The sequence below is a fragment of the Callorhinchus milii genome, unplaced genomic scaffold, assembly GCF_018977255.1.
Source record: "Callorhinchus milii isolate IMCB2004 unplaced genomic scaffold, IMCB_Cmil_1.0 Scaffold2, whole genome shotgun sequence".
Taxonomy (NCBI): Eukaryota; Metazoa; Chordata; class Chondrichthyes; order Chimaeriformes; family Callorhinchidae; genus Callorhinchus; species Callorhinchus milii.
This window is the reverse complement of record NW_024704743.1, coordinates 96,979,117-97,005,413: the sequence shown is the minus strand read 5'-3', so window position 1 is coordinate 97,005,413 and position 26,297 is coordinate 96,979,117. Positions and strand designations below refer to the sequence as shown.

Genomic DNA, 26,297 nt, shown 5'->3' with positions numbered 1-26,297 from the left:
GCAGTGCATTTCCATATTCTCCCAACCTTTGTGGAAAGGAATGCTTTCTGATCCAATTTTTAACCGGTTTAATTCTATGTTGAAGATTATGCCCTCTTGCTTTGGATCCCTCTGTCAGAGGGAAATATTGTCACTCCAGCTTGTTAGTTTCCATCACTTTTTAAGCTTTCTTATATAACAAGATAACCAGAGACCCAGTTGTCACACTGTATATATCTTCAATGTGCCAAATGATCCTTCAGTCAACTCTCAAAACAAAGCTACAAAAGAAACTAGAACTAAACTAAACACAAAACTTAATTAAGGACAGATAATTTGATCGAAGCATCAGACTGTCTTTTTTATGGGGTTCAGTCGATTACATTGCCTATGTATCCATTACTAGCATTTGAATAGGTTTTTCTGTTCAAACAATATGCCTTTTCGGTGGGGGTTAGTTATTATGCTTCATCCAGCTAATAGTGAAGAACCTTTATTTTGCATTAATAACGAGAATTCCCTTTGGAAGCAAAAATCTAAAGATTTGTTACACTTAGTGAACAAAGCAGAAAATCTCTTTGTTTTGTCTGTAACAAAGGCCTGGCTCTTTAGCTTTGTCAATGCTGCTGAAATATAAAAGCTTTAGGATAGCATCAGCAAGTTCCTGATTTCAGTTGAGCCATCGGGCAGACAAGAGGTATGTACTTCCATTAAAGGGCTGAAAAATGGGAAATGTGATGTGACAATTATCACATGTGATAACAACCCTTCCCCGACATTGTTCGAATACAGCCCACCCATAATTTGGTTCACTGAGGTGGGTGGTGGAGCCATTTAGTCCTGGCACCATGTAGATCCCAGTATTTCAGTGTGAATTCAGGGAATAATGGCTTGACTTAACTTCTATAGAAAATAAGGAACAGTGTAGCGTGGGTGGTGGTGGTATAGAGAAAAGGATGAAATAAGTTTCCTTTCTCCACACGCCTGATAATAATTCCAAAAAAAAATAGTAAATTGGTCACTTCAATCCACAACCGTTTGTAGGACATGTTTCGCCCACAAAATATACAGTTAATTCACTTTATAGTATATTCCGTGAAGCGCTTTGAGACAGCTAGAAGACGTGTAAAGCGCTATATCAAATTATTATGACTCTCAGAAGAATGCAGATAGAGAGGAAAAAATACTCAATTAAGTTTATTCAGAGTGCATGCAATTTTAAGCGACAATATCTACCTTGTGCGAATGAACAGTTCAGGCAGTCATATCTTTGTGACAGGTCCTGTTTGTATTTAGTCATGTGTAATAACACAAGCGCTGTGCAAATTTCACATTTCATTAGCAAATCTGGTCCCTGCAGGTTTGGCGCTGCAGTTTGTTTTTGCAGATCCTATTTGGCACGCTAGGAAAGTCTGGAACGCCTGCTCAGATCACTGCTGAAGGCAGACACCATACCAAGAAAATTAATGACATGTAGCATACTGGCAACGGCCCATCAAGGGGAGCAAATAACAGATCCCATTGCAACTACAGTGCGCATCTGAGTGAATACTTACATACACCACTCCAAATCAGAGCTAGGTTATCATTGCGATGCACAAGCTTTGATGCTAAAAATATACAATATTACCATACGTCCATTGCAAAGGCTGAACGTACAGTAACAACGCCTGTGTCTCCCTTCCTCGTTGTTACACTGAAATCGAAAGTTAAAACATTGAGACAAAAGCGATGATAGTGGATAGTTCCTGCTATAGTGGAGGAGGAAATTCAAATCCTCTTCAACACACCTTGCAGCTGCAAGCACAAGTCATAACCTCCAGTTACTTTGTCACATTAAATATTAAACTGAACAAGCTTTCATTGAAATGATGGTGCATTGTGCTCTAGTGCACTGTAGCCTGGATGGGTTGGTATTGGGGGGAAGGGGAGGTCATATAGTTTCTAGGATGCCTACAGTCCCCGTCCTGGGAAGCTGTTTGTCTTCAAATGGAGAGGGACAAGGGGTGGCTCAACTCTGGGAATTAATAATGGTGGAGACCAGGAAGCAGGTGGCCTCCGGTTTTCACCTTGTGATTTTTGTCTGGTGCATATTGGATATCACTTACTATAAAAATACAATTCAACTTACATTTATATAGCACTTTTCATATTGGGAGGACACCCCAAAGTGCATTCGCAGTGCTGCATGGGCACCCTAGCTGGGGGTGGGAGCTGAGAGGGGTGGGGAGGGGAAAGATGACCAAAAGAGTGGTCAAAGAGGTACATTTTTGAAATGTATCTTGAAGGAGGGAAGGGAGGGAGTCTGTCGAAGGGACTACAGTATGGCGTTCTAGAGAGAAAGGCCAGAATTTCCTTCACGTCAGAAAAATGATTCGCACTTCTGGCAATCACAATGGAACAGCCAAAAGATTGCAGCTTAATTTGGAAGCTGGCTCTTAAAAACAACTCTCGAGAGTCATTAATAAATTAATATTGAAAATTAATATTGAATCAACAATATTCCAAAATTGTGCATGGTCTTACACTTTAGAACAATGCTTTTAAAGCTAAGACTATGATACATTTCAGGCCTGTGTTGCTTAAGACTGCACTGGGGTTGGGCGGTGGGGGGGATTTTTTAAAATGAAAATAACTCATCCATGTTTGGAAGAGCTTGGGTGACACACACCCATCCGTCCAGTGTTTCCAATCAGACAGAAAATTGATCTGGCTCCCGCATCAATGGAACAGTTTACGGGAAACAGAGATAAATATATAGATTTTAAAAAATGAAGGGGTGATTTTGGTCCTTTTGGTTTGCATGTGGATAGAGGCAGGGAGAAAAATGAAGCTTCAAATAGCAGTTGCAATTTTCCTCCTTGCAGCACAAGAGGCCTGGCTGTGGTTTGCAGCAACATTCTTGATAACAGCAATTAAGGCACCTAATTGATGCTGGAAGTCAATTATGCTGGAAAATGTATGATTTTCCACGGCCTCTGAGACACACCAAACATAGGGGTATTTAATCATGGTCTGTCAGCACTGAGTGAAGTGTATGTGCCTTGGCAGCCTGTGTTTGGACATCTGAGTTCGGAAAGAGAAATAAATAGAATACTGCAGGTGCTGGAAAACTGAAACAAAAACAGGATGGAAGGAAGTCCACAGTATCTGACAGAGAAGCCAGTTTATCGTTACAGCCATTCATCTTTCCGAGATGTTAAACTGTCACTTCCCAGTCTAGGTTGACACTTAATGCATCGCTTCCTCAGCACTGATCTCATTGGAGGTGCCTTTGTGAAAAGACATGTCTCAGAGGGGATTTTTGTAGAGGTTTATGATTCTAAATGAGATTGAAAAACTAATCCCAGAACATTACATTCAGATTAATCAAGACAAGAGGACACAGGTCAAGACAGTGAAGCAAATATTAGAACAGTCAAGGGCTTAGTTAAAAAAGAATCAATGTGCGTTCTTTCATATGTCTTAACATTAAATGTAAGCAAATTGTGAAAATAATAATCCTTGCATTTGATATCGTGCCTTTCACGTCAAGAGGATGTCTCAAACTGCTTCACAGGATTTACTGTAAAGTCACTGTGTTTATTGTAGGTGAAGACAGTAGCCAATTAGTGCACAGCAGTGTCCCACATAAAGCTATAAAGTGAATGACCAATTTTATTTTGGGGATTGTTGGCCAGCACCTGAGAGAAACTCCCTTCTCTTTTCAACAACAACTTGGATTTATATAGCGCCCTCCATGCCGGATGGCGTCTCGGAGTGCTTCAAATGGTGCCATGGGGTGTTTTGCATGAACATGAACATGCAGGGGGACCTCGGTTTAATATTTCATCTGAAAGGTGGCACCTTCAACAATGCAGCGTACCCCCAGACCTAATCTGGAGTGTCAGCCTAGATTTGTGGGTTTAATGTCCCAATGGGACATTAACCAATAAGCTATGAGTCAGAGGTAGGAGTGCTACAAACTGAGCCAGGGTGACACCAATTTTTCAATTCAGTCTTAATTTAAAAGCATTTTAATAACAACAGTAGAAAAGCATTTTCCACATTAAGAATGAATTGAAGAACTTTCCACAATTCTGCAATTATATAGAATTACATAGAGCGTACTGCACTAAAACAGGCTATTTGGTCCAACTAGTCCATGCATTTTTGCTTCACATGAGCCTCCACCCTTCTAATTCCCTCTCCCTATTCTCCTCCTTTATTCCCTTCTCACTCATGCATCATTGAGTTTTCTCTTAAATGCATTGATGCTTTCTGTCCAACCACAATGTTTAGTAGTGAGTTTGCATTCTTACCCCCTCTGTGTAAAAAGGTTCCTTGTAAACCATGTTTTAAATCTGCTAGTGGTTTTCTTATATGTATGCCCCCTTGTAATGGACTAACGAACAATTGGAAACATCCTATTTATGTTCATCTTATCGATACCCTTTTATAATTTTAAATACCTCTACTGAGCCCCCACTCAAATGCCTCCTCTCGAGAATAAAACATTCTAACCTGTCCAGTCTTTCTTTATGATTGTATCCTATTATCCCTGATAATATCCAGTACATCTACATTGCATTCTCTCCAATGCTGTAACATCTTTCCTGAAGTATGGAAACCAGAACTAAACATTGTACTCCAAATGTAGTTTAACCAATCTTAACTCGTGTGACTTGAAGACAAAATGCTCTTACAGGCTAACATTAGGTGGAATTTCTGTCCTCTGAAGAACTTCTCTCTCGCCTTCGAACATCTGTTTTCCTACATAACCCAGTGTCCCTGCCTCTCTGACGTCAATATTTTACTCACATTATCCTCAAATCATACACCAATCTTCATGAAGTCTATAAATCACAATTACCCAGTTAGAAATCTTGACAGATTCCCACTTCTGTTACTGAAGCATTCTCTAATTTACGACTTCCTGGTTGTTCCCATGAGATTCCACTTAAATCACAAGTCTCTTGTGACCTAAGCTAATATGTTATGAAAGCCAAAATATATCACAACCATCACGTTATTAGCATCTACCAACTTGGTTACAAATTGAAAAGAATTCCAATCCATTTGTTGGGCATGAGTAGTCTTTTCATGAACCCACATTGCCTCGGTTTTCATTAGATTTGCTTGAATTACTTTCTTAATAATGTACTCCAATATATTTTCCACTGGAGCTTTCAGTCTTATAATTTCTAAGGTTCAAAAAAGACTATTGTATGTTTTCATATAGATAAAAGCACAGAATTAGGTCATTCGGCCCATTGTCCCTGTGCTTACTTTCTGAAAGGGCTATTCATTTATAGTCCCATTTCCCTGCTATTTTCCCATACCTTTTTATATTTCTTCTCTGAAACATTGTTCAATGCAGCAACAGAGGCACAAATTTCTACCTAGTTTTCGCCTGTAAGGTTATTTGGTCTTAAAATTTAAGATCATGCGGAAATGTGGAAAATTCTCAAATTCAGTCAAAATATGGAAACCGTCCAGTTTTTTAAGAACTGCGGAAAAACATTTTCCAAATAAAGACTGAATTAAAGACCATTCTGCATAATCTTAAATTATAATACCAAATGGTCTTACAGGCTAAGACTAGGTAGAATTTTGGGAGGACAGACCGATGGACATACCCCACCAATTAATAATAATCCTCAAGAAAAACAATTGGTCATAAATTGGTCACTTCAATCCATGAATGTTTGTGGGACACTGCTGTGCACAATTGGCTGCCGCGTTTCACCCACAAAATATACAGTCAGTTCACTTTACAGTATACTCTGTGAAGCGTTTTGAGATGTCTAGAAGACGTGATAAGGCGCGATATCAAATTCAAGGATTATTATTATTATTAAAGAATTGATATCAAGCGAGAAGATATCTTACAAATTACAAATTCAAAATGCTCCAAAAATAGAGACAACATATTCAAAGGAACTTGGCCTTTTTGAGATGGACTATATGTTATCCTGACTGAATCAGAGAAACTAACACACCTCTACTTGTATCATAATGGTCTTAAGAATTTTTGCTTGCATTCCTTCTGATGCAATCATCAGCAATATTCAAAGTCTCATGAATCAGAAGATGTACATACACTTCCTGGCAGAAAACCAGAGTTTACATCACAACATGCCGTTCCTGTTACCAGGCACGAGTAAAGTTATCACTTACGCGAGAGGCTGAGAATTCCTTCCTAGCTTCTAAGAGGAAATTGTGGTTTAAGCAAAAACCATTAATATGTTTAGGAGAAAATGTGACACAGAGATGAGAGAGATGGGAATACAGGGATATAGGTGGGGGGGAATAAGAGGGGTGAGAGTTTGTGTGGAGTTTAGACACCAGCACAGACTAGTTGGGCCGAATGGTCTGTTTCCTTGCTACATCACTGTTTAACTCTATGTAACTACATAATGCAATCACTAGGTGTAATCTCAAACCTGAGGAGCATTTTTTTTCAAATTCAGATCCATTTTTCTTTCTCTTGTTAATGGGTTAGAAATACCAGACATTTTCTGTATTGAAATTTCCTGAAATGCTTTTAAACCAGACATGTAGGTTTTATTTAATCCTGTTTCCAGAATTTATATTGACACATAACAAGGATATATTGTGAGTTCTTCTCCCCTCTTGCCCCCCCACCCCCCTTCCCCCTCGCCACACACCTAACTCCTCACCTCTTAGTCTTAATATGTTGCACGTTAAAAAACCTTCTATTTCCCAAATCTCCATTATGCTTATTGCTGCAATTATCCTTGTTAGGACAACAAACTTACAGTGTTGTCTAATTTGAGAGGTTTGTTAAGAGACTTCTTAATAAGAACCAAATAAGAAATTATTGAATTTCTAAAACGTCAAATGCGTTCTACAAAAATCTGATAATTGCACATTAGTTATTAATGAATCAATTCATCATGTTTCTGCTCTTTCAAACATTGCAATACCAGAACAGAAGCCTGAAAGTCCTTCCACCTAGGCTTTAATCCTTAGAACTATTTTGTTTTATACTTAGTATCGAGCTAATTGTGGAAAATTCTTAAATCCCATCTTAATTTGGATTCTGCTTCTTATTGAGAATTGCTGAAAATCAACTTCCAAATTAAAGCTAAATTTAAGAATTTCCCACAATTTTGTGTATTCTTCCTCTTCGACTGCGCCTACAGTCACCTCTCCCTCCCCTTGGCTCAGCATCGTGCACAGTCACTATCAAACGTTCTAGGACGCTACCCTGTGTGAGGAGTGCTATATAAATAAGTTGTTGTATCAAGATAAAATGGTCTTTAAGGTTAGGTGTAATTTTAGGCTTAGAGTTTCATAACAGTGCTTTGCAGCAATAGAAGTAAAGTTGTCATTGGTATGTTGCTCAGCTGCTTTTGTTAACCAGGCATGTAGGTTTTATTTAATCCAGTTTGCAGAATTTACATTGAAAATTACAAGGACATCAATCAGAAAGCACTGAGATACTGTGTTCTTATGCCACACCAGATGCTAGGCTGCTGCACCCTTTTTTTCATTCAGCTCCAATTGCCTTTGTGCTTCTTCACCTCTGTTTCCACTTCACTTTTTGTGTGAATGTAACAACATGATTGCTTCATGGTAACATTTTCTGGCTCTATACACCTCCCTGAATTTCTCTACAATTCCTACCTTCTCATCACCTACTGCTCGAAATGAATAGATAAATTTTGAAGCAACTATTTGGACCAACAACCATGAATCTAGCCTCTAACTACCCAAACAGAATATGCAAGAACTCAATAAGAACTTGATAAAATGGAAAGACAAAGGCTTTCACCCTTATAGGATGATATATCAAATACAAAGATTATTATTATTAAAGGGTGGAATGCACTTGTTTGTAAGAAATAGATTGGCATTAACATGAACATGTCTTCAGATCTACTTCTGTGTTGTAAATTTCTATGGTTCTAACTAATAAAGTGAAAGGCTTACCTTCTGGAGATGTCCCAATGCTGCTTCCCAAACCGAGAATGGCAATCTTGTAATTCTTTGGTTCCAGCATCATTGCTGACTCTTCTCCCCTCACCCAGTGTGGTATTTTGGCCGGTTCCAGGTGGACATTTTCCTGCTTATCTTCGGACAAAGCCTTCAACATATATTGTATGGCCTTCTCAAGGTTCTTTGATCCACTGAATCTATTTCCAATAGTATCGACAAAAAGTGCAAGTCTATCATACGATCGATTCTGCTGGATTCCATAGACAGTGTAGTTAATAATCTGCTGGGCGATTTCTGAATAGCCAGCAATTTCCTCTTTGATCTCTTCAAAGGTTTTCCTCGGAGCTGACTCAGCATTCAAGCTTGTGATTTTATAGCTACAGATCGCAAACATGAGAGCAAAGTAAATCAGGATCCTTGAAAGCACAAATTGGGATTTCATTCTGTTCCACTGATTTTGCTTCGAGACGATTTCCTAGAAAATGAAATAAATTATTTGACACATTAGAAATCCTCAGAATAACATTCAATACTGAATACAATTCGTTCTACATCCATGATATCCCTTGGCTCTATCTAGATTGTAAAGATCAGGTGAGACTGAGAACATCCAATGGAATTCAAATTTTCTTCCAGCCTGCAATTTATTCTGAAAAACGTTTTCGGACAGATTGCTTATTGCATATAATAGTGCTGAACTGCATGAAAGGAGTTACTTACTCTACACAAGCTGTGGAGGGAATAGGTTTGATGGGCTGATTGACCATTTCTTGAAAGTTTAGTCCTGTAGCTCAGTGGTTAGAGCACTCGCTTTGCAAGTGAGAGACCTGAGTTCAATTCCAGGCAGGGCGAAACCTTGGGCAAGTTTCCTTACTCCACACACCTAATAATAATCCCTCCAAAGCCAAAAACAATAACAAATTGGTCATTTTCAATCTACGACTGTTTGTGGGACATTGCTGTGCGCAATTGGCTGCCGTGTTCGCCCACAAATATATAGTCAATTCACTTTACAGTGTGTTCTGTGAAGCGCTTTGGGACGTCCTCCCGACGTGAAAAGCGCTATATCAAATGCAAGGATTATTATTATTATTATTATTTATGCCTTATGTTACTCTGTGACCCCATCTCCCCCATTCTCACCTGACTCCATTGGCTCCCTATCCTTCAGAGGATCCAGTTCAAGATCCTGGCCCTCACCTATAAAGCCTTCCATGGCCTCGCCCCACCCTACTTCTATGACCTCCTAATCCCCTACCAACCCGCCTGCTCCCTCCGCTCAGCTCTGGCCTGCTCCACATCCCCCGACCCACCCGCCCCACCATTGGCGGGAGAGCCTTCAGCTACTCTGCCCCTAACCTCTGGAATTCCATCCCTCAATCACTCCACCTCGCTCCCTCCTTAGCCTCCTTCAAGTCCCGCCTCCAGACCCTCCTCTTCGACCATGGCATCGGCCACCCCCCTTCCCCTCCCCTCCCTTCTCCCCCCCTGACCCCAGCTCGGATCTGAACTGCTGTACACTGTCCAGGGTGTTGGGACATCCTCCCGACGTGAAAGGCACTATACAAATGTAATTTTGTTGGTGTTGTTATGTTGGCTTAATACAATAATCCTTCTATTATCAAATGCAATTATTATGTTCACTGAAATTATCAATTAGGTATCAGAGGAAACAGAGGCAAAAATCACCCTTCAATGTTGATGATAACTTTGCGCTTTTGTGACAAACATGCGTGCAATATTGGAATCAATATTGACAGGTGCTGCTTAATCCTTCAGAAATGTAACAGCACAGAGCACTTGCTGAGTTGCCAGCAGTACAGCCATGAGCAGTTAAATAACCCACACGATGATGACCTGTCACCTTCCGGAGTTAAAGTGCAGAAGGTTTTGATGCAGCAGAAAAACAAGAAAGATCTGTGATATTTCCTTCTGCCTTTAGTACAGCAACAAGGAAATTCTCTAAAACATATAACTAATTATGAATAAGATAGGCTGCTGGACTACCATCCTAAGAATTCAAAGTAAACTACAAAATGAGATCTCAGTTGTCTCATGTGTTTAAGTTACTTCTCCATTTTATCCCAGAATCATAGAAATGGCAACACAAAATAAGCTAGTCAGCTCATAATAAAAATAATAATAATCCTTGCATTTGATATAGTGCTTTTCACATCTTCTAGATGTCTTAAAGCGCTTCATAGAATATACTGTAAAGTGAATTGACTATATTTGTGGGCGAAACGCGGCATCCAATTGCGCACAGCAGTGTTCCACAAACAGTCGTGGATTGAAGTGACCAATTTTCTAATTTTTTTTGAGGGATTATTATCAGGCGTGCGGAGTAAAGAAACTTGCCCAAGGTTTCGCCCTGCCAGGAATTGAACCCAGGTCCATAGAACCATAGAATTATACAGCACAGAAGGAGGCCATTCAGCCCATCGTGAAATCTTTGAAAAGAGCTATCCAAATCAATCCCACCCACCCCCCACTCCGCTCTCCCCACTTGGTGTCTCTCGCTTGTGAGGCGAGTGCTCTAATCACTGAGCTACAGAACTCTTGTATTATTATTTTATTATTATTATCCCAGCATCATAGGAATGACAACACAAAATAAGCTAGTCAGCTAATCAAGCCTATGTTGGTGCCGACTACGTTTGAGCCAACTGTTCCAATGTCAAATTCCCTGCTTCTTCCAATACCTTTTGGCTGTTCAAACCTTTTGGCTGCTGAGAACCGGATGTGCAATTTGAGAAACATCCGTAGGCCCCATAAGCAATACTTTTGTGCTTCCCTTCCAGAAACATAGCACGTACAGGTTATGGGAGGAGTGGGTGGACCGAAACCAGCCTGTGGGCTGCCATTTGGACCACCCTGGTCTAACTTAATAGATTAAACTGGCCAAAATGAGATTCTTTATCACACAGCCAACACCCCAATAAAAGTTGATACAACAACAACAACAACTTGGATTTATATAGCGCCCTCCACGCCGGACGGCGTCTCAGAGCGCTTTGCTGTAACGGATCCCGGGGCCGAGCAAGGGGGAGGGAGAGAAAGGTGACCAAAGGTACGGTCGAAAAGAAAGGTCTTCAGCAGAGACCTGAAAATAGGAAGAGAGGGGGCGATGTGAAAGGAGTGAGGAAGGGAGTTCCAGAGCCTCGGGCATAGTGGCTGAAGGCACAGCACCCGAGGGTGGAGCGGAGGACTCGGGGGACGAGGAGGAGGCCAGACCCGGAGGAACGAAGGCAACGGGTACTGTTTTGAGGAGAGAGGTCAGAGAAGTAGGGGGCTGCAGAGGAGTGCAGGGACTTGAATACAAGGGTGAGGTTCTTGAAATCGATCCTCTCTGGGACAGACAGCCAGTGCAGTCTGGCAAAGATTGGGGTGATTGGGGAGCGGAGTTTTGTGCGGGTGAGAATGCGGGCAGCAGAGTTTTGAATGATCTGAATTTTATGGATGATAGTGGATGTAGATTAGAAAGAGGAGGGGGCCAAGAATGGATCCTTGGGGTACCCCGCAGGTAACCGGGTGAGAACGGGAGGAGAAGCCGTTTGTGCAGATGTACTGATGGCGGTTTGTGAGGTAGGATTCGAACCAGGCAAGTGCGCTCCCACTGCGGTGGATGACGGAGGAAAGGCGGTAGAGGAGGATGGCGTGATCGACTGTGTTGAGCACTGCGGAGAGGTCCAGGAAGACAAGGAGGCAGAGGGAGCCCTGGTCACAGATAGAGAGGATGTCATTTGTGACTTTCACAAGCGCAGTCTCTGTACTGTGGGCAGGGTGGAAACTGGACTGGAGGGGTTCGAAGAGGGAGCGGGAGGAGAGGTGTGCACGAAGCTGATTGGCAACAACGCATTCTAGGACTTTTGCGAGGAAGAGCAGGTTAGAAATAGGGCGGTAGTGGCTGGGGTTTGAGGGATCTAGGGAAGGCTTTTTGAGGAGGGGAGTGATGACATCAGTTTTGAGGGGAGCAGAGACTGATCCAGAGGTGAGGGACTGGTTGATGACGTCAGCCAGTAGTGGGCAGAGGAGGGGGAGCTGGGTGACCAGCAAGTTGGTGGGGTGGGGGTCGAGGCAGCAGGTGGTGGGTTTCATGGAGGTTATGGTTGGTGAGAGGGAGGAGGGAGAGATGGGGAGGAAGGAATGTAGGATGGGGGTGGTGGTAGGAGCTGATGATGGGGAGGATGAGGGGGACAGAGAGGGCATAGTGGTGGGTAATAAGAGGCAGGTGGATGAGGCTTCCTGGCGGATGTTGTGAATTTTAGATGAAAAGAGGTCCATGACCTCCTTGCACTTGGCATTTGATATGAAGATTGAGGAAGCCTGAGGGGGGGGCACAGAGGAGGTAGTGAGTGGTGGAAAAAAAGATTTTAGGGTTGTGTTTAGCCTCCAAGATGATGTTGAAGTAGAAGACCATTTTTGAACAGCGGTAGCTGTGGAGATGCTCGAGCCACAGTTGGCGATGGACTGTCAGGCCAGTTTTCTGCCATCTGCGCTTGAGCAGCTGGGTTTGGGTTTTTAGTCGGCGGAGATGGTTGTTGTACCAGGGGGATCCGGTGGATTTGGAGATGGTCTTGGATTTCAGGGTGACAAAGGAGTTGAAGGTGGAGGAGAAGCGATCATGGAGCATCCAGTTCTCCTGACTCTGCTCCCTTGATACATTTGGGATGGTAGAGTAAGAATGAGTTTGCGAGCTTTGGCAGAATCTCACTAATTATGGTCTGTATTTCTTGCCAATATGCCACTATACTTAGTGCCAACCAAAATTTAAGACCATGCAGTTGACTCATTCGGTAGGTCTCTCATTTCTAGGTCAGATAGTTGTGGTTTACATGTGGATGAACTCCATCCCCCAGTGCCTTTGCCTTGCTTCCTCCCTTTCCTCCTTCAAGGCCGGTCTCAAGACCTTTCTCTTCGACCGTGCCTTCAGCTCCCCTCTCGACTCTCTACCCCCTCCTTGCTCACTCCCTTCCCTCCCCTCACCCTGACCATTTCCCCCCTGCTCGGGTTCTGACCCAACTATCCAGCACCTTGGGACGTCCTCCCGACGTGAAAGGTGCTCTATAAATGAAATCTTGTTGTTGTTGTTTAAACCCCAATTTGGACACATTGTTCAGGATAATGCTACAGACCAGTGCTCGGGAGAACCAAAGGTGCTATTCTTTGGATGTTAAACCAAGGGCCTGTTTGCCTTCAATCTATCTACTTCAATCTATTACTCTTTAAGTGGGATTAAAAATACCATGAGACTGTTTGAAATGAGAAGGAAGTTTCTCCTGGTGTCTTGGCAAAAACAATCCTCCTGATCAATTAATCATTCACCACAGCTGTTTGTGCAACCTTGCTGTATCTCCAAACAGCAGTAATTACTACATTTGATAGTAATTAATGTAATGTCCTTGAGATGTTTCAATATTCTAGGCACAATAAAAATAAAAGGCTCCTTTTTTCTTGGTCCCTCTGCATACGCAAACCCAACTCAAAAATCTGTCTTTATTGCAATGGCACAACTATTCAAGCAAAAATTCCCTTGCATTTGACCCAGTGTTGAGAGGTGTCCTCGGGTGAGCTCAGGGAGAACAGAAACATCCTGTGGAGCAGAATGGCTGAAGCTCACTTGATCTTGATTTTCTGAATGAAGATATACCATGAAAGCAGAGACTAACAATCTTTCTGGATTTTTTGCTTTTAAGCAGGAAAACTCAGAAAAGTTATTACAGGGATAACTGGCTTGTGATAGCCACGGGTTTATAGGTACATGTTTTCTGTTATTCTTCAACAACAGAACTTCCTATCATTGTGAAGCAGAGTTCACTAAACATTCATCCATTAATAGGAAATGTGATCTGGGGTTCAAACATCATGAGACATGTTATTTTTATCCTAGTGATGATTGGTTGTAGTATTAATTCTGCTCAGTAATAATAATAATAAACAAGTATGAGAGGACCTGCAGATATTTGGTAGATGTGCTTGATTGAGAAGCCAATGGTGTGAAGCTATCATCTGTGAGAATATGACTGAACTATAACAACAACTTACATTTATATAACGCCCAATCAGAACCTAAACTAAATTAGAATCATCCAACAACAACTTGGATTTATATAGCGCCCTCCACACTGGACAGCGTCTCATCCCTCTAAACATGAATCATTTATTAAACAGTTTAATGCTGTGGAAAGGGAGGAGGTGGCGAAGGCACTGGGGGATGGAGTTCCAGAGCCTAGGGGCTGAGAGCCCAGCCACTGATGGTAGGGCGGTTGGGGCGGGGGATGTGGAGCAGACCGGAGTCAGAGGAACGGAAGGTATGGGCAGGTAAGTAGGGGGATAGTAGGTCAGAGAGGTAGGAGGGTGCAAGGCCGTGAATGGCCTTGTAGGTGAGGATGAGGATCTTGAATTTGATCCTCTGGGGGATGGGGAGCCAGTGGAGGCGAGCGAGGGTGGGAGTGATGTGGTCGCGAAGCCTGGTGCGGGACAGTACACGAGCTGCAGAGTTCTGAATGACCTGCAGCTTGTGGAGGGAGGTGCCGGGAAGGCCGACGAGGAGAGAGTTCCTGTAGTCCAGCATTGAGGTGATAAAGGCGTGGACCAGTGTTTCAGCAGCGTGAGGGGTGAGGTAGTGCCATAGTCTGGCGATGTTCCGGAGGTGGTGGAAGGTGGTGCCAGTTGTGGCGCGGATGTGGGGAAGAAAGGTCAAGATATATCATTAATGCATCTGACCCCAAATGGTGAATTGTTAAAGGCTACCATTATCAAGCAGAGACTCTCTGTGATACAGCGCAGATTGACATTGACACTCTCGGACTCGGTTGGCAGCTAATCATACGACAGCACATGCTATAGCTACCCGTTTCCAGCCTACCTTGCAGAGTAGGAGTAAGATTAGAGTTGGGGCATTTAAGCAGTGAGTCAGTACATTGAGATTTTCTTTGTATTTGATATAGCACCTTATTGCATTGAAATATCTCAAAGCACTTCAGAGGTTTCTGTCAAGCATAGTGATTCTATATTTATAATAATAATAATCCTGCATTTGATATAGCGCCTTATCACGTCATTGAGACGTCTCAGAGGATTTCACAGAATATGCTGCAAAGTGAATTGACTGTATATTTTGTGGTCGAAATGTGACAACCAATTGCTCAAGTAGGTGAATGGAGCAACCTATTTGCCCACAGCAATCTCTCACGAACGATCACATAAAAACGTCTGCTTGTAACTTATTGTTTTTATTGTCACTTTTAATCTAAAATTATCTCCCGGTTCATTTTAGTTATATATTGTTAGTTATTTTCAGACACACTATCAGATTCATTATCATCTTGTTGTCACTCCCCCAGATACAACAATTTGCACTTTTGTAGCACATTAGGGAAAATGTCTCACAGTGCTTTACAAAGGCAGAGTGGGTGCCTGAACTAGGAGGGACGGAAAGGGTAGAGTGGATGGGTGCAGTCAAAGAAATACAATGAAAAGATCAATATATTCAGAAGTTTCAGATTCTAAATCAGTCTTTAGAGGTTTCAAGCTCCGGATCTGATTGTATTTTCACCTGGGGTCAGACTGAAGCAACATTACTGTTGGCAAAAGGTAGGTCCTTCATGTAACTTTATAAAGTAGTCCAAAAAAATGTATGCCCTTTTTATTTAACAATAAATATAACCATGGAAAGTCAGCAGTGTGCATTTTTATAATGCTCACATAAGCCAGCCAACACTAAGCAAATAAAGGCTTGCAGCGGAAATGATAAATAGCCCACACGACTTAAAAACTATTAACTTAAAAATACTCACCAATTTTCAGGAAACACACAATCACAAGTACCGGTGCTTACAGTTTGTTCAAAAGCCCTCAAAGCGAGTGACATGCATGGATTCTGAAACCACTCAAAGTACTGAACAGGCCAATATCTACCTGCTCCCCCAGTTACTAAAAGTTAATGGTTCCAAACTAAACTTATCCATGGTGCAGTGCTTGATCAGATTAAATTTTGATGACACAGATTTAAATAGCAAATTCATTGAAATCCATAGGATGAAGAACAATGATACAGGCTGTGGCAACACATAAGCATGTTGTAACATGTATTTTATTTTTAAAAGCCTATACTGGATATTCTTTTCAGTGTGAAAAAATGCTAAAAGAACAGATTATTCCACAGATAGATATTGCAAATGGAAATCACGTATTACACAAATAACCACATTTTTAAAATTTAAAATAAACTTACTTTTAACAGCATTGACACAGGTCTTTGCAGAAAAGCCTTAATAATAATAATAATTTGGTCACTCAATCCAAGACTGTTTGTGGGACACTACTGAGATGCCGTCCGTCGTTGAGGGTGCTATATAAATCCAAGTTGTTGTTGTTGCTGTGCGCAATTGGCTGCTGCATTTCACCCGCAAAATATACAGTTAATTCACTTTACAATATATTCAGTGAAGTGCTTGGAGACATCCTGAAGACGTGATAAGGCGCTATACCAAATGCAAGGATTATTATTATTATAAGCCATTCATACATTTACTTAAAAAAAACAAAGGTGAATGGACTGGGCTTGCACAACCTTGCCATGTTTGCTCTTTATCTTTGGTGTCAGAGCGACTGATCTGACCATGGGCTGCATTTTCAGATTCCACCCAATGCTGTATTTACTAAAATAAACACTCACTCCACTTTTATTACTCCACTTTTAAGATAAAAGAATTATGACATGTGGAGTCCTTTCTTTTACTAGGATTGAGATGATTCTATCACCCTTATATGTACACCCATCATATGGGTTGCTCCCCCTCGCAGAGTGTACTGGGTGGTCTCTGTGTTCAATCCTCACTAATGAATGCAAGTCCCTATAACTAGATGTAAATTGACTAATGAGTTCTTCCACGACAACAGATACAATCAATTGCTATTTAAAATAAAGCCTAGGTGACAGATTGGCTGAAGCTTCCCAATTTAAAATTTTTTAAATTGGGAAGCTTCAGCCAATCTATCACCTAGGCTGAACCTGTTTGTGTATTCACTCCTTTTATTAAAAGCCCAAAGCTCGAGAAACACAGTTACGTTAGCTTGACAGAATTTTATTGTAGCTTCAATGAAATCCACAACCCTGAGCGTTAAACCTTAAACGAAATATCAACAAATACAACTATGAGATAATAAACATTAATTACACTTAAACTACACACGCTAGCAGCCACTTGTAATGAAGTTAATGTAAAAGTGCACGAAGAACCAACCTCTGACAACTACTTGTCAATAGTCAGAGCACGTACCTTTATTGTCATCAGGTAGAAAAATAGTGACCAGAAGCACATGGGGCTCAAACTTTTATGAGCATTGAGCCCCTCCCCGAATTAGGGCTCCCAATGGAAATTGTATAGCACCTATTACTTGATTTAATTGGTGCCTTTTTATCGCCCATTCAGATTCTCCCCTCAGTTACTCAATATAAACTTCCAATCCTTCATTTGTAAAATTTGTATATTGGAATGCCAAATTATTGTTATCAACGCTAAAGTCAGATTTAATGGCACCATAACTAACAAAAACATTGAATACATTTAAATATTTAAACAACAGACAGGCATAGAAAACAAAAGCGGTGACCGTGACAGCATTGTTTTTTGAAAAGTAAGTGTTTTTACCTAAATAAAGAGGTACGATCACCCACAAAACACACAGTCAACACCCGTTACAGTATATCCAGCAAAGTGCTTTGTAGCGAGTTCTCCCAACATGAAAGGAACAATACCAAATGTAAAGATAATTAAGTAAGCAAGTAAATAAAGAAAAAAACAAGCTATACTAGCCTTGGGCAGTATAGATAGGATAATACTGCCATGGGTAGGGTTTGGCAGCAATTCAGTAGGTAGCTGTGTGAGGGCTTTGTGGTGAGGGTATTTAGTCCTCAACCTGTTGTTCACCAGAGGTAAGGTATTTGAACAGAGACAAAATACTGTAAACTAGATATAATTTATTGCTAACAAAAATGGCGGTTACATCACTTAAAGGTTTAATACATAAAACTGCAGAAGATGATTCAGGGCTCAGTTTAATCAATATCCTTACCCTGGAAGACCTGGAATGACTACTCGTTGATGTTGCTTGTAGTTCTTAGCTTTTTTTGTTGAAAATCCATATTTATTTAATAAAATATTCTATATTTCGTCCAACAAAAAACACAACAAACACAAAACACATTCCATTATGTGTATCTAGATACAAACATCACATTCCTTGCAGGGAGCTCTTCTACATCAGCGTAGCCTGATGTCGGCTTCCGCAGCGTTTTAGTTTACTTGTAGTTCTTATCTTAGGCAGGTAGCTAATCTGACACAGCCACGATCTCTCCCCTGCCACATCTTATTGAAGCTTTTGTAGCCCATTTTTACCATCTTTTTACCCACAAAAATATACAGTTAATTCCCTTTACAGCATACTCTGTGAAGCACTTTGAGACGTCCAAAGACGTGATAAGGCGATATATCAAATGCAATCGATATACTTATGCAATTATTATTATTATTCATGTTGTCACAGTGACCTTTAAGCATCATGCTTAAAGGTGGTGTGGTGTGCTGTAAACATTCTATGATTCTATAGTTCTATAAGAGGTGTGCTTAGTTACCATTTTTAGCACTTTTAGCCCACCAAGCTGTGTTCTCCTTTCAAGTGAATGGCAAACCTTTTAACTGAGATTATGCTTTCACCCTGTGTAGACTTGGCTTCCACAGAAGTTTATTACTGAGAGGATGGATCCGCATTAACCCTCCACATTCCATGCTCTAACAATTGGTTTATATCATTACCCAAAGATTAACTCTGATTCTGAATGCAGCTTATTTTTAAATATTCCTCAAAATAGGAGAGAATGTGTATATGATCCATGATACTTTGGAGTTCATTTTATCTGAAGAACTTATACAATGACCACTGCGTAGCTAAAAGACTGAAAGACAGCAACTCACAAATATAACAATCAAAATATTTTTTTATATAACCAAGCTTATAGAGAGAGGAGCATATACAGAAAAAAAAATGTTTGCACACAACAAGATGGAACCAAACTGTTGGCTTTGTACATGGAAAGAACCATTAGGACTTCAAGATTACAATAGAGGTTTGGATGAAAAGGGTTCTTTGGCCTATTTAATTATCCTCTGTATAAAGGAATATTTCCTGGTGTCCATTGTGAAATTGCCCTCTTGCATCCCTGAACTTGGGTCCCCTTGTGTTGCTGTCTTTGTGTATCTAAAAGTATTATTTGGGGTTCACTTTCTCAAATTCATTTAGCATCTTATACACCTTCAGAAGGTCTCTTCTGAGACATCTCTTTTCTTTCAATTGCCAAAGTTTATTTTTTGTGGGGGAAGAAGGGAGCGATATTCTCTTCTTATAGATGTTGCCTCTGGTTGTTTTACTTGGGTTAGAAATTTCATTGATTTGGGAAGTCTATGAGCGTGCAAAATTATAGTTTTCTTTGTCAAATATTTATCCAATTACCTTTTAAAAACTAGTATGAAGTGTACTTCAAATTCAACTATATTCCATGTCCTATTAGACTCTCATCATGTCTAACCTCTCCCCGTTTCCATTCTTAGTTCGGCCTCAAAAGAAACTACAATATTGCAAAACACTGATCAAACAGAAACAATTTCCACATGATTCTCCACACACTGCACCAAACAACTGATCTCAGACGGACAGTCTAGGGAAGTCACTTTGTACCAGGCATCTTCCAAAGAGGAGGGATAGAAATTGTATGCCACTATCCTGCTCCATGCATTGCTAGAAGCATGGTGACAGGTCACCTATTGCCTGCTCTCCTGAATGTGGATTGTCTCAGGGAAGAAGCCACCGTAACATAAAATTGGACACAGTGAAGAAAAACGACTTTCATTGGTGACGAAGTTGTGGCAGCTCTTTCATCAGTTTGAATGTCAACTATTTAAGTACTGACATTCATGACCAGCAGATAAAAGAAGGATGACATGCCGAGCAGAAAACGGCTATATTTGTTACAGTTCATAGAAAAACAAATCTACAGAAGTCCTGCTACACCACGTGACTGGAGGGTGACTGGGAAATCAGATCCCGTTCAAGAATCAGTCACTGAGGTTAGTCACTGCTAAATGATGCAGAAAGTTTTGTGAAACAGCTTTCAAAGTAAACGCCAATGAGCTCTGTGATAAATCAACAAACCAGCCTTCCTTGAATATCTGTATTAATTGCCTTATTTTCAGCCACAGCATCAAACTGTAATCCAAGATAATCCCCCAATGGAATTTTCCTGTTGATTTCATTTTTAGATGTAGTGTTAATATTGAATAAGGTTTTAGCAAGTTGTCTAAAAGGTTTTAGCAAGTTGCCAGAGATATTGCTGCGATAGCAATGACATCTGTTTCCTCGTGAAATGATTACNAAAAACAGATTAATGCACAATCTCACAAAAGGCATTCTTTTAGTCCTTATTCATCCTAAAATAGAACCATTGAGACCGCTCTTCAAGTGAGTGGAGTGGACTGGGCTATGGTGAAGACTGCTCTGCCTGGAAAATTCCTGCACTATGTATCATCTAATAAAATACGGTTCAATGGCACAAGTCCATGGGATTTATTATGGTGTCTCTTTGATAAAGTTTACCTTTGTGTTGTCACAGTTACCTTTATGCATCATGCCAAATTTGTTGGTGTGGGGTAAGGAGGCAGGCAAAAGACCTGAGAGACCACATTGAGTTACATGGACATCAACTGATATATATGGGAATTATTACCCAACTTGTAACTCAGGTTTTAGACATAGGGTGCGTGCATCTGATAGACTGAGGCTCTGGATTTCTACTTGTCCCTCGTCCCTCTGCTCCATCGTCAGTGGCCGTGCTTTCAGCCACTATGCCCCGAAGCTATGGAACTCTCACCCCCCATTCCTCCGTCTTGCCCCTCCCCGCCTCCTTCCCCTCTTTTAAATTACAACTGAAGACCTTCCTCTTCGACCGTTTTTCTAGTCACCTCTTCCCTCCCCCGGCTAGGCGTCAGGCTCTTGCACTTTTAAGCATTCCGAGATGCTGCCCCGGGTGAAGAGTGCAATATAAATGCAAGTTGTTGTCGTTGTTAAGGCTCTTCTCCAGATTTGGACTGGATGTGCCTACAAATACTCACTTTCAGCATGTCTCCTAAAGAGCAAGTGCTGGCAACTTACATGCAAATCAAATGGCAATTTGCTTTTTACTTGAACTCATTGATAATTTCTAAGAATAAATCAGCTAACACTTGCCCTTCTTTGAACATTTCAAATCCCCTGAAGTAGGTTGCTTCAGAAGGATCCAAACACTTTGCATTTATATAGTCCCCTTCATGTAAAATAATGTTGCGAACACTTCACTGAGATGAGGTCAGACGATAAGCAAAGGAGACGGTACAGGGGCAGGTGACCATAGGAGTGATTAAAGAGATAGGTTTCAAGGTGATAGGATATGGGTTCAAGGCCTACATCAGGAATTAGAAATTTGCAGACACTTCAGTGCACTGCTTGGATTATGCTGCATTGTTAGGGGTGCCATCTTTTAGCTGAGACGTTAAACCAAGTTAACGTCTGCTTGTTCAAGTGGACATTAAAGATGTCATGGCATTATTTGAAAAGAGAAGGGAATTTCTGCCAGTGTCCTCTCCCAACAGCTCTCTAAATAAAATTGGTCATTCACTGCAAGGCTGTTTATGGAATATTGTTGTGAGCAAATTGGCTGCCGCATTAACCTAAAAAATACAGTCATTACAATTTATAGCATATTCCTGTGAAGCACTTGAAGACATTCTCCTGATGTGAAAGATCCTACGTCAAATGTAATTGAGAAGCAATTGTTGGAAGGGACTAATCACACATTGCCCACCTCCGGCCATACCTTACTCCAAATGCAGCCAAAAGAACTTTTCCATGTATTTGTCATCTCCTAAAGCACTTAAGGGACATTCTTCCAAACTTACAAGTGTTATTTGTTCTTGTGTGATTATACAAATCTTACTCCCGCTGGCTATTGAGGAGTCCTGAACCTGTATCTGAATTCAATCCATTAGGTTAAAATGGTTTCATAGGTAGTGAATAACAATCTAAATAGCCTGCTGTTCCCCACCTTTCAATACCAAATTGCATAGCAAACCACAACTCAATCTGTGTGGATTGATATAATTTATAACATGCAACTCTGCAATGAAATCTGCTGTTCATTCTGGGAATTCTACTAGTGTTACAAGCTTATACTTGGAAGTCTGTGATTAGACGTCTCAAAGTATACCTAGTAAGGCACATCTAATCCAGAGAGGAGCTTCAACTAAATACGGTATTGGTGCCAAAAAACAGTAAACCAATGAATGTACTTTCCTTAGAAAATACATTATAAGTTTACATTTCAATAGCATATTTCACATGGGTAGGACGTCGAAGAGAAGTGTCTTGAGACACGCCTTGAAGGAGGCAAGGGAGGGAGTGAGGTGAAGGGAATCTGGAATGGAGTTCCAAAAGGTGGGGGCACAGAGCCTGGAGGCCCAACTGCCAATGGTGGGGTGGGGTGGGCCAGGCGAGGAATGGGAGGAGGCCTGAGTCTGCTGAGCGGAGGGAGTGGACAGGTTGATAAGGGGTTAGCAGGTCACAGAGATAGGAAGGGGCAAAGCAATGGAGGGGCTTGAATATGAGTATGAAGATCTTGAACTGTGTGATGGGAAGCCAGTGGAGTCGGTCGAGGATGGGGGTGATAGGGTCGTGAAGCATGATAATAATAATAATAATCCTTGCATTTGATATAGCACTTTTCACGTCTTCTAGACGTCCCAAAGCGCTTCACAGAATATACTGTAAAGTGAATTGACTGCATATTTGTGGGCGAACGCGGCAGCCAATTGCGCACAGCAATGTCCCACAAACAGTCGTAGATTGAAAATGACCAATTTATTATTGTTTTGTTTTTTGGAGGGATTATTATTAGGCGTGTGGAGTAAGGAAACTTGCCCAAGGTTTTGCCCTGCCTGGAATTGAATATGATATGGGGAGAGAACATGGCCTGCAGAGTTCTGGATAATCTGCAGCCTATAAAGGGAGGAGTTGGGGAGGCTGATAAGGAGGGAGGTTGCACAGTCGAGAGCGGATGTTATGAATGCGTGTATGAGGGTTTCGGCGGCTTGCGGTGTGAAACAGTGGCGGAGCCGCGCGATGTTGCGGAGGTGGGGAAAGGCGGAGCGGGTCATGGCACAGATGTGGTGTATGAAGGACAGTTGAGGGTCAAACAGAATGCTGAGGAACTGCAGGAAATTGCCTCTCATCCATGACTTGATGTCCGACAGGTAGTCTGTGAGGACAACAATAATCCTGGAGTCAAGGGTGGAGGCAGAGAGGTACAGTTGGATGTCATCCACATACATGGGGAAGTTGACCCCATGTCTGCGGATGATATCACCAAGGGGGGCATATAGATGTTAAAAAGGAGTTCTTCGCTCGTCAATGGCTGTCAGAAGAACATAGAGAAGCTTTATTGCTGAGAATTAAAACAATTGGAAGGTAAAGTTAATTAAAAGAAGAGACTTTTGCAACCTTGTGTGAATAAATTTAGTCAAAATGCAAAGCTCATTTTAACTATAGCTCCTAACGCTGTGTGTCACTCATGCCAAACTACAACAACTCTTTGAAGGACCCACAACAAATAATGTCTAAATTTCCTGGAAATTTGTGAAAGAAACTTGCAAAATAATGACTGGAAATGAGCCCAGTCATGTAGAAATAAATGCTTCTAGTCTTGTAGCCTCAAGCATAAAGCTCACTTAAGCTTCATCTCTTTCAAGGAAGTGAACAGTTCAGTGGAAGTTAAATAGCTTTTGTGTCAAAATACGATTAGCAACAGGCTAACTAATCCTCTCCCGCTAACAGAGATTTGCATAGCTAATGATCTTGCAGTTTTGGGAGTGGCAACATGCAAACACATTGCTTACATCACGGCATTTGGGACATGAAGAAAAACTACTCAGATGTAATTAAGTTTTAAGAGGTAGCTCATGGCCAAATTGTAAATACCTTACTTATGTAGTAAGCTCAGCACAGGATTGAGGTTTAAATGCTAATGAATCCTTTTTGTAGTGCAGTGGTAAAGCAGGAAAACCATGGCAATAAAACATGTTGACTGTGAATCAAATAGATTATAGCAACTGTGTTAAAATCTGTGTCCATCATCAAAAGCAAATATAAACAATATAAATATCAGTGGTTTAAAGATCACCGTCTACATCTGGCATATGTGAGGGAGAAGGGAATAGAAGGGTATGAGATGTGGAGAGGAAGATGGCATTAGGATGACTGGAGGCTCATGTGGAGCATAAAAACCGGCAGGGACTAGTTGGGCCAAATGGCCTGTTTTGGTGCCTGTAATTTTTATGGAATCTAGAGATAATTTTCCCAAAACAATTATGAATTAATTCTGGTGCTGAATTTTGGCATTTCAACAGAAAAAAGACTCCCGTTTAAGATTGATTACACTCTGACTTGACCTTGTGCACCATTAATTTTCCCCTCTCATATGCATTAACATTATTTTCAGAAGAAACGTTTTGCTGATAATCGCAGGACATTGAAACGTTGGGGTATTTTTCAGTACAAGTATTTACAGGATGTTATAATAAATCACTTATTTTTTTAAAAAAAACTATAATAAATAAGATAAAAATGGATTAGCACTCATCATTTTACACACATTTTTAACAAGAACATGCATTTATATTGCACCCTTCAAGCAAGGCGGAGTTCTAAGGGAGGGGAAGGGCAGGGGGGAAAATTTGTTTTAAAAGTTTTTTTAAAATTTAAATGTTTCATCCACATACGGAAGCCATTCAAGCATTACCAGTAAATTGTATTCAAATATTTATCTGGGGTTTTTTTCAAATAAAAGGCGATTAATGCACAGGTGGTTTATTCCCATCAGCTGTTAAAAAGAAATTAAAAGCTGAAGCACTACACCAGTCAAGTCTGGAGCACGCCACAGAAATGGATATTCACCTTTTACTTATACAATGAATGCTAAATACCAACAAAGCAACAATGGTCCAATCTTTCTAAACATTGTTGCAGGCACCTTAAACGTTTGTCAGAAATCCAGGAAATGATGTGACAATCCCCAGAAGACAACCGATTAAGCAATTCTCTGATTCATTTAATGTCACAATGCCTGGAATCTCATACAAAAGATGAAAAGTAAATGGGATTGAATTTCATTAACTTTGGAAGTGTTAAATGAGATGAAGAAACAGTTATTGGTTATCAAAAGGCAAATGGGAGATATTGTTTAGGGCAGAGATAAGGATAATACAATAGAAGGTTCAAATAGGAATAAGTAGGTTTTCTTTTAATGTGTAATCATAAATACTTTTACTATTGCAAGGAGCAAGAAGATAATCTATTGCAGTTTTAATAGACTACTGGCACACAACCACAACTTGGATTTATATAGCGCCCTCCACGCCGAAGGGCATCAGAGCGCTTTACAGTAATGGATCCCGGGGCTGAGCCAGGGAGAGGGGGAGGAAGGTGACCAAAGGCGCGGTCGAAAAGAAAGGTCTTCAGCAGAGACCTGAAAATAGGAAGCGAGGGGGCGAGGCGAAGGGAGTTCCAGAGCCTTAGGGCATATTGGCTGAAGGCACAGCTGCCAAGGGTGGAGTGGAGGACACGGGGGACAAGGAGGAGGCCAGACCCGTAGGAATGAAGTCAGGAGGAGGCCAGACCCGGAGGAACGAAGGAACAAAGGCACACAGACGCAGTTAAGCAGAAGACAGCTATTGTTCAGATAGAGACTTTCTCTGAAAGTGGGTAAATTTACAGCCTGGTAATGTGAGCTTAAAGCATTAACATCTTAATGGGGTCTCAGTGTTATCTGCCAATATCACAGTATAATAAATACTACTCAAAGGAGTATCCAATATCAGCTGGATATTGCCCACCTTTACGATGCATTAGACATGGTACACCAGCTTAGTAAATTTGGAATTACAAAGAGACGATGTACTTATGAAGCTTTTGAATCGGTCTTTTCTGGGTTTTCACCATAAATAGATTTTTACCATGAGTAAAATTTTTGGCTGAAAGTCAATCTGTACAAAAAATACTTTGAAAAACCTGAACTATCCTTTTTTGGCCCACAACTGTGGAGTACTGTAGCTCAGTGGTTAGAGCACTCGCCTGGCAAGCGAGAGCTAGGTTCTATTATCGGCAGGGCGAAATGTTGGGCAAGTTTCCTTACTCCACACGCTTCTGTTTACCTAGCAGTACGTAGGATCCAGGGTGTCAGTCGATTGGCGGATCAGTTTTCCGGGGATACTAATCCCTAAAAAAAACAA

General features: G+C 41.0%; 1 protein-coding gene across 5 annotated transcripts in view; it reads right to left on the bottom strand.

Annotated features, from left to right (window-relative positions):
* The window catches only part of cpq (carboxypeptidase Q), a 133,956-nt gene extending 116,712 nt beyond the window's left edge, over positions 1–17,244 (bottom strand). For 2 of the 5 annotated variants that reach the window (XM_007887892.2, XM_042345221.1), the window contains exons 1-2: positions 17,208–17,244; positions 7,918–8,398 (exon numbers count right to left, since the gene is read on the bottom strand). In XM_007887892.2, coding sequence (XP_007886083.2) covers positions 7,918–8,398; positions 17,208–17,219 — 493 coding nt within the window. In that variant the 5' untranslated portion in view covers positions 17,220–17,244. 5 annotated transcript variants of the gene reach the window in all.
* Between the last annotated feature and the right edge of the window lie 9,053 nt (positions 17,245–26,297).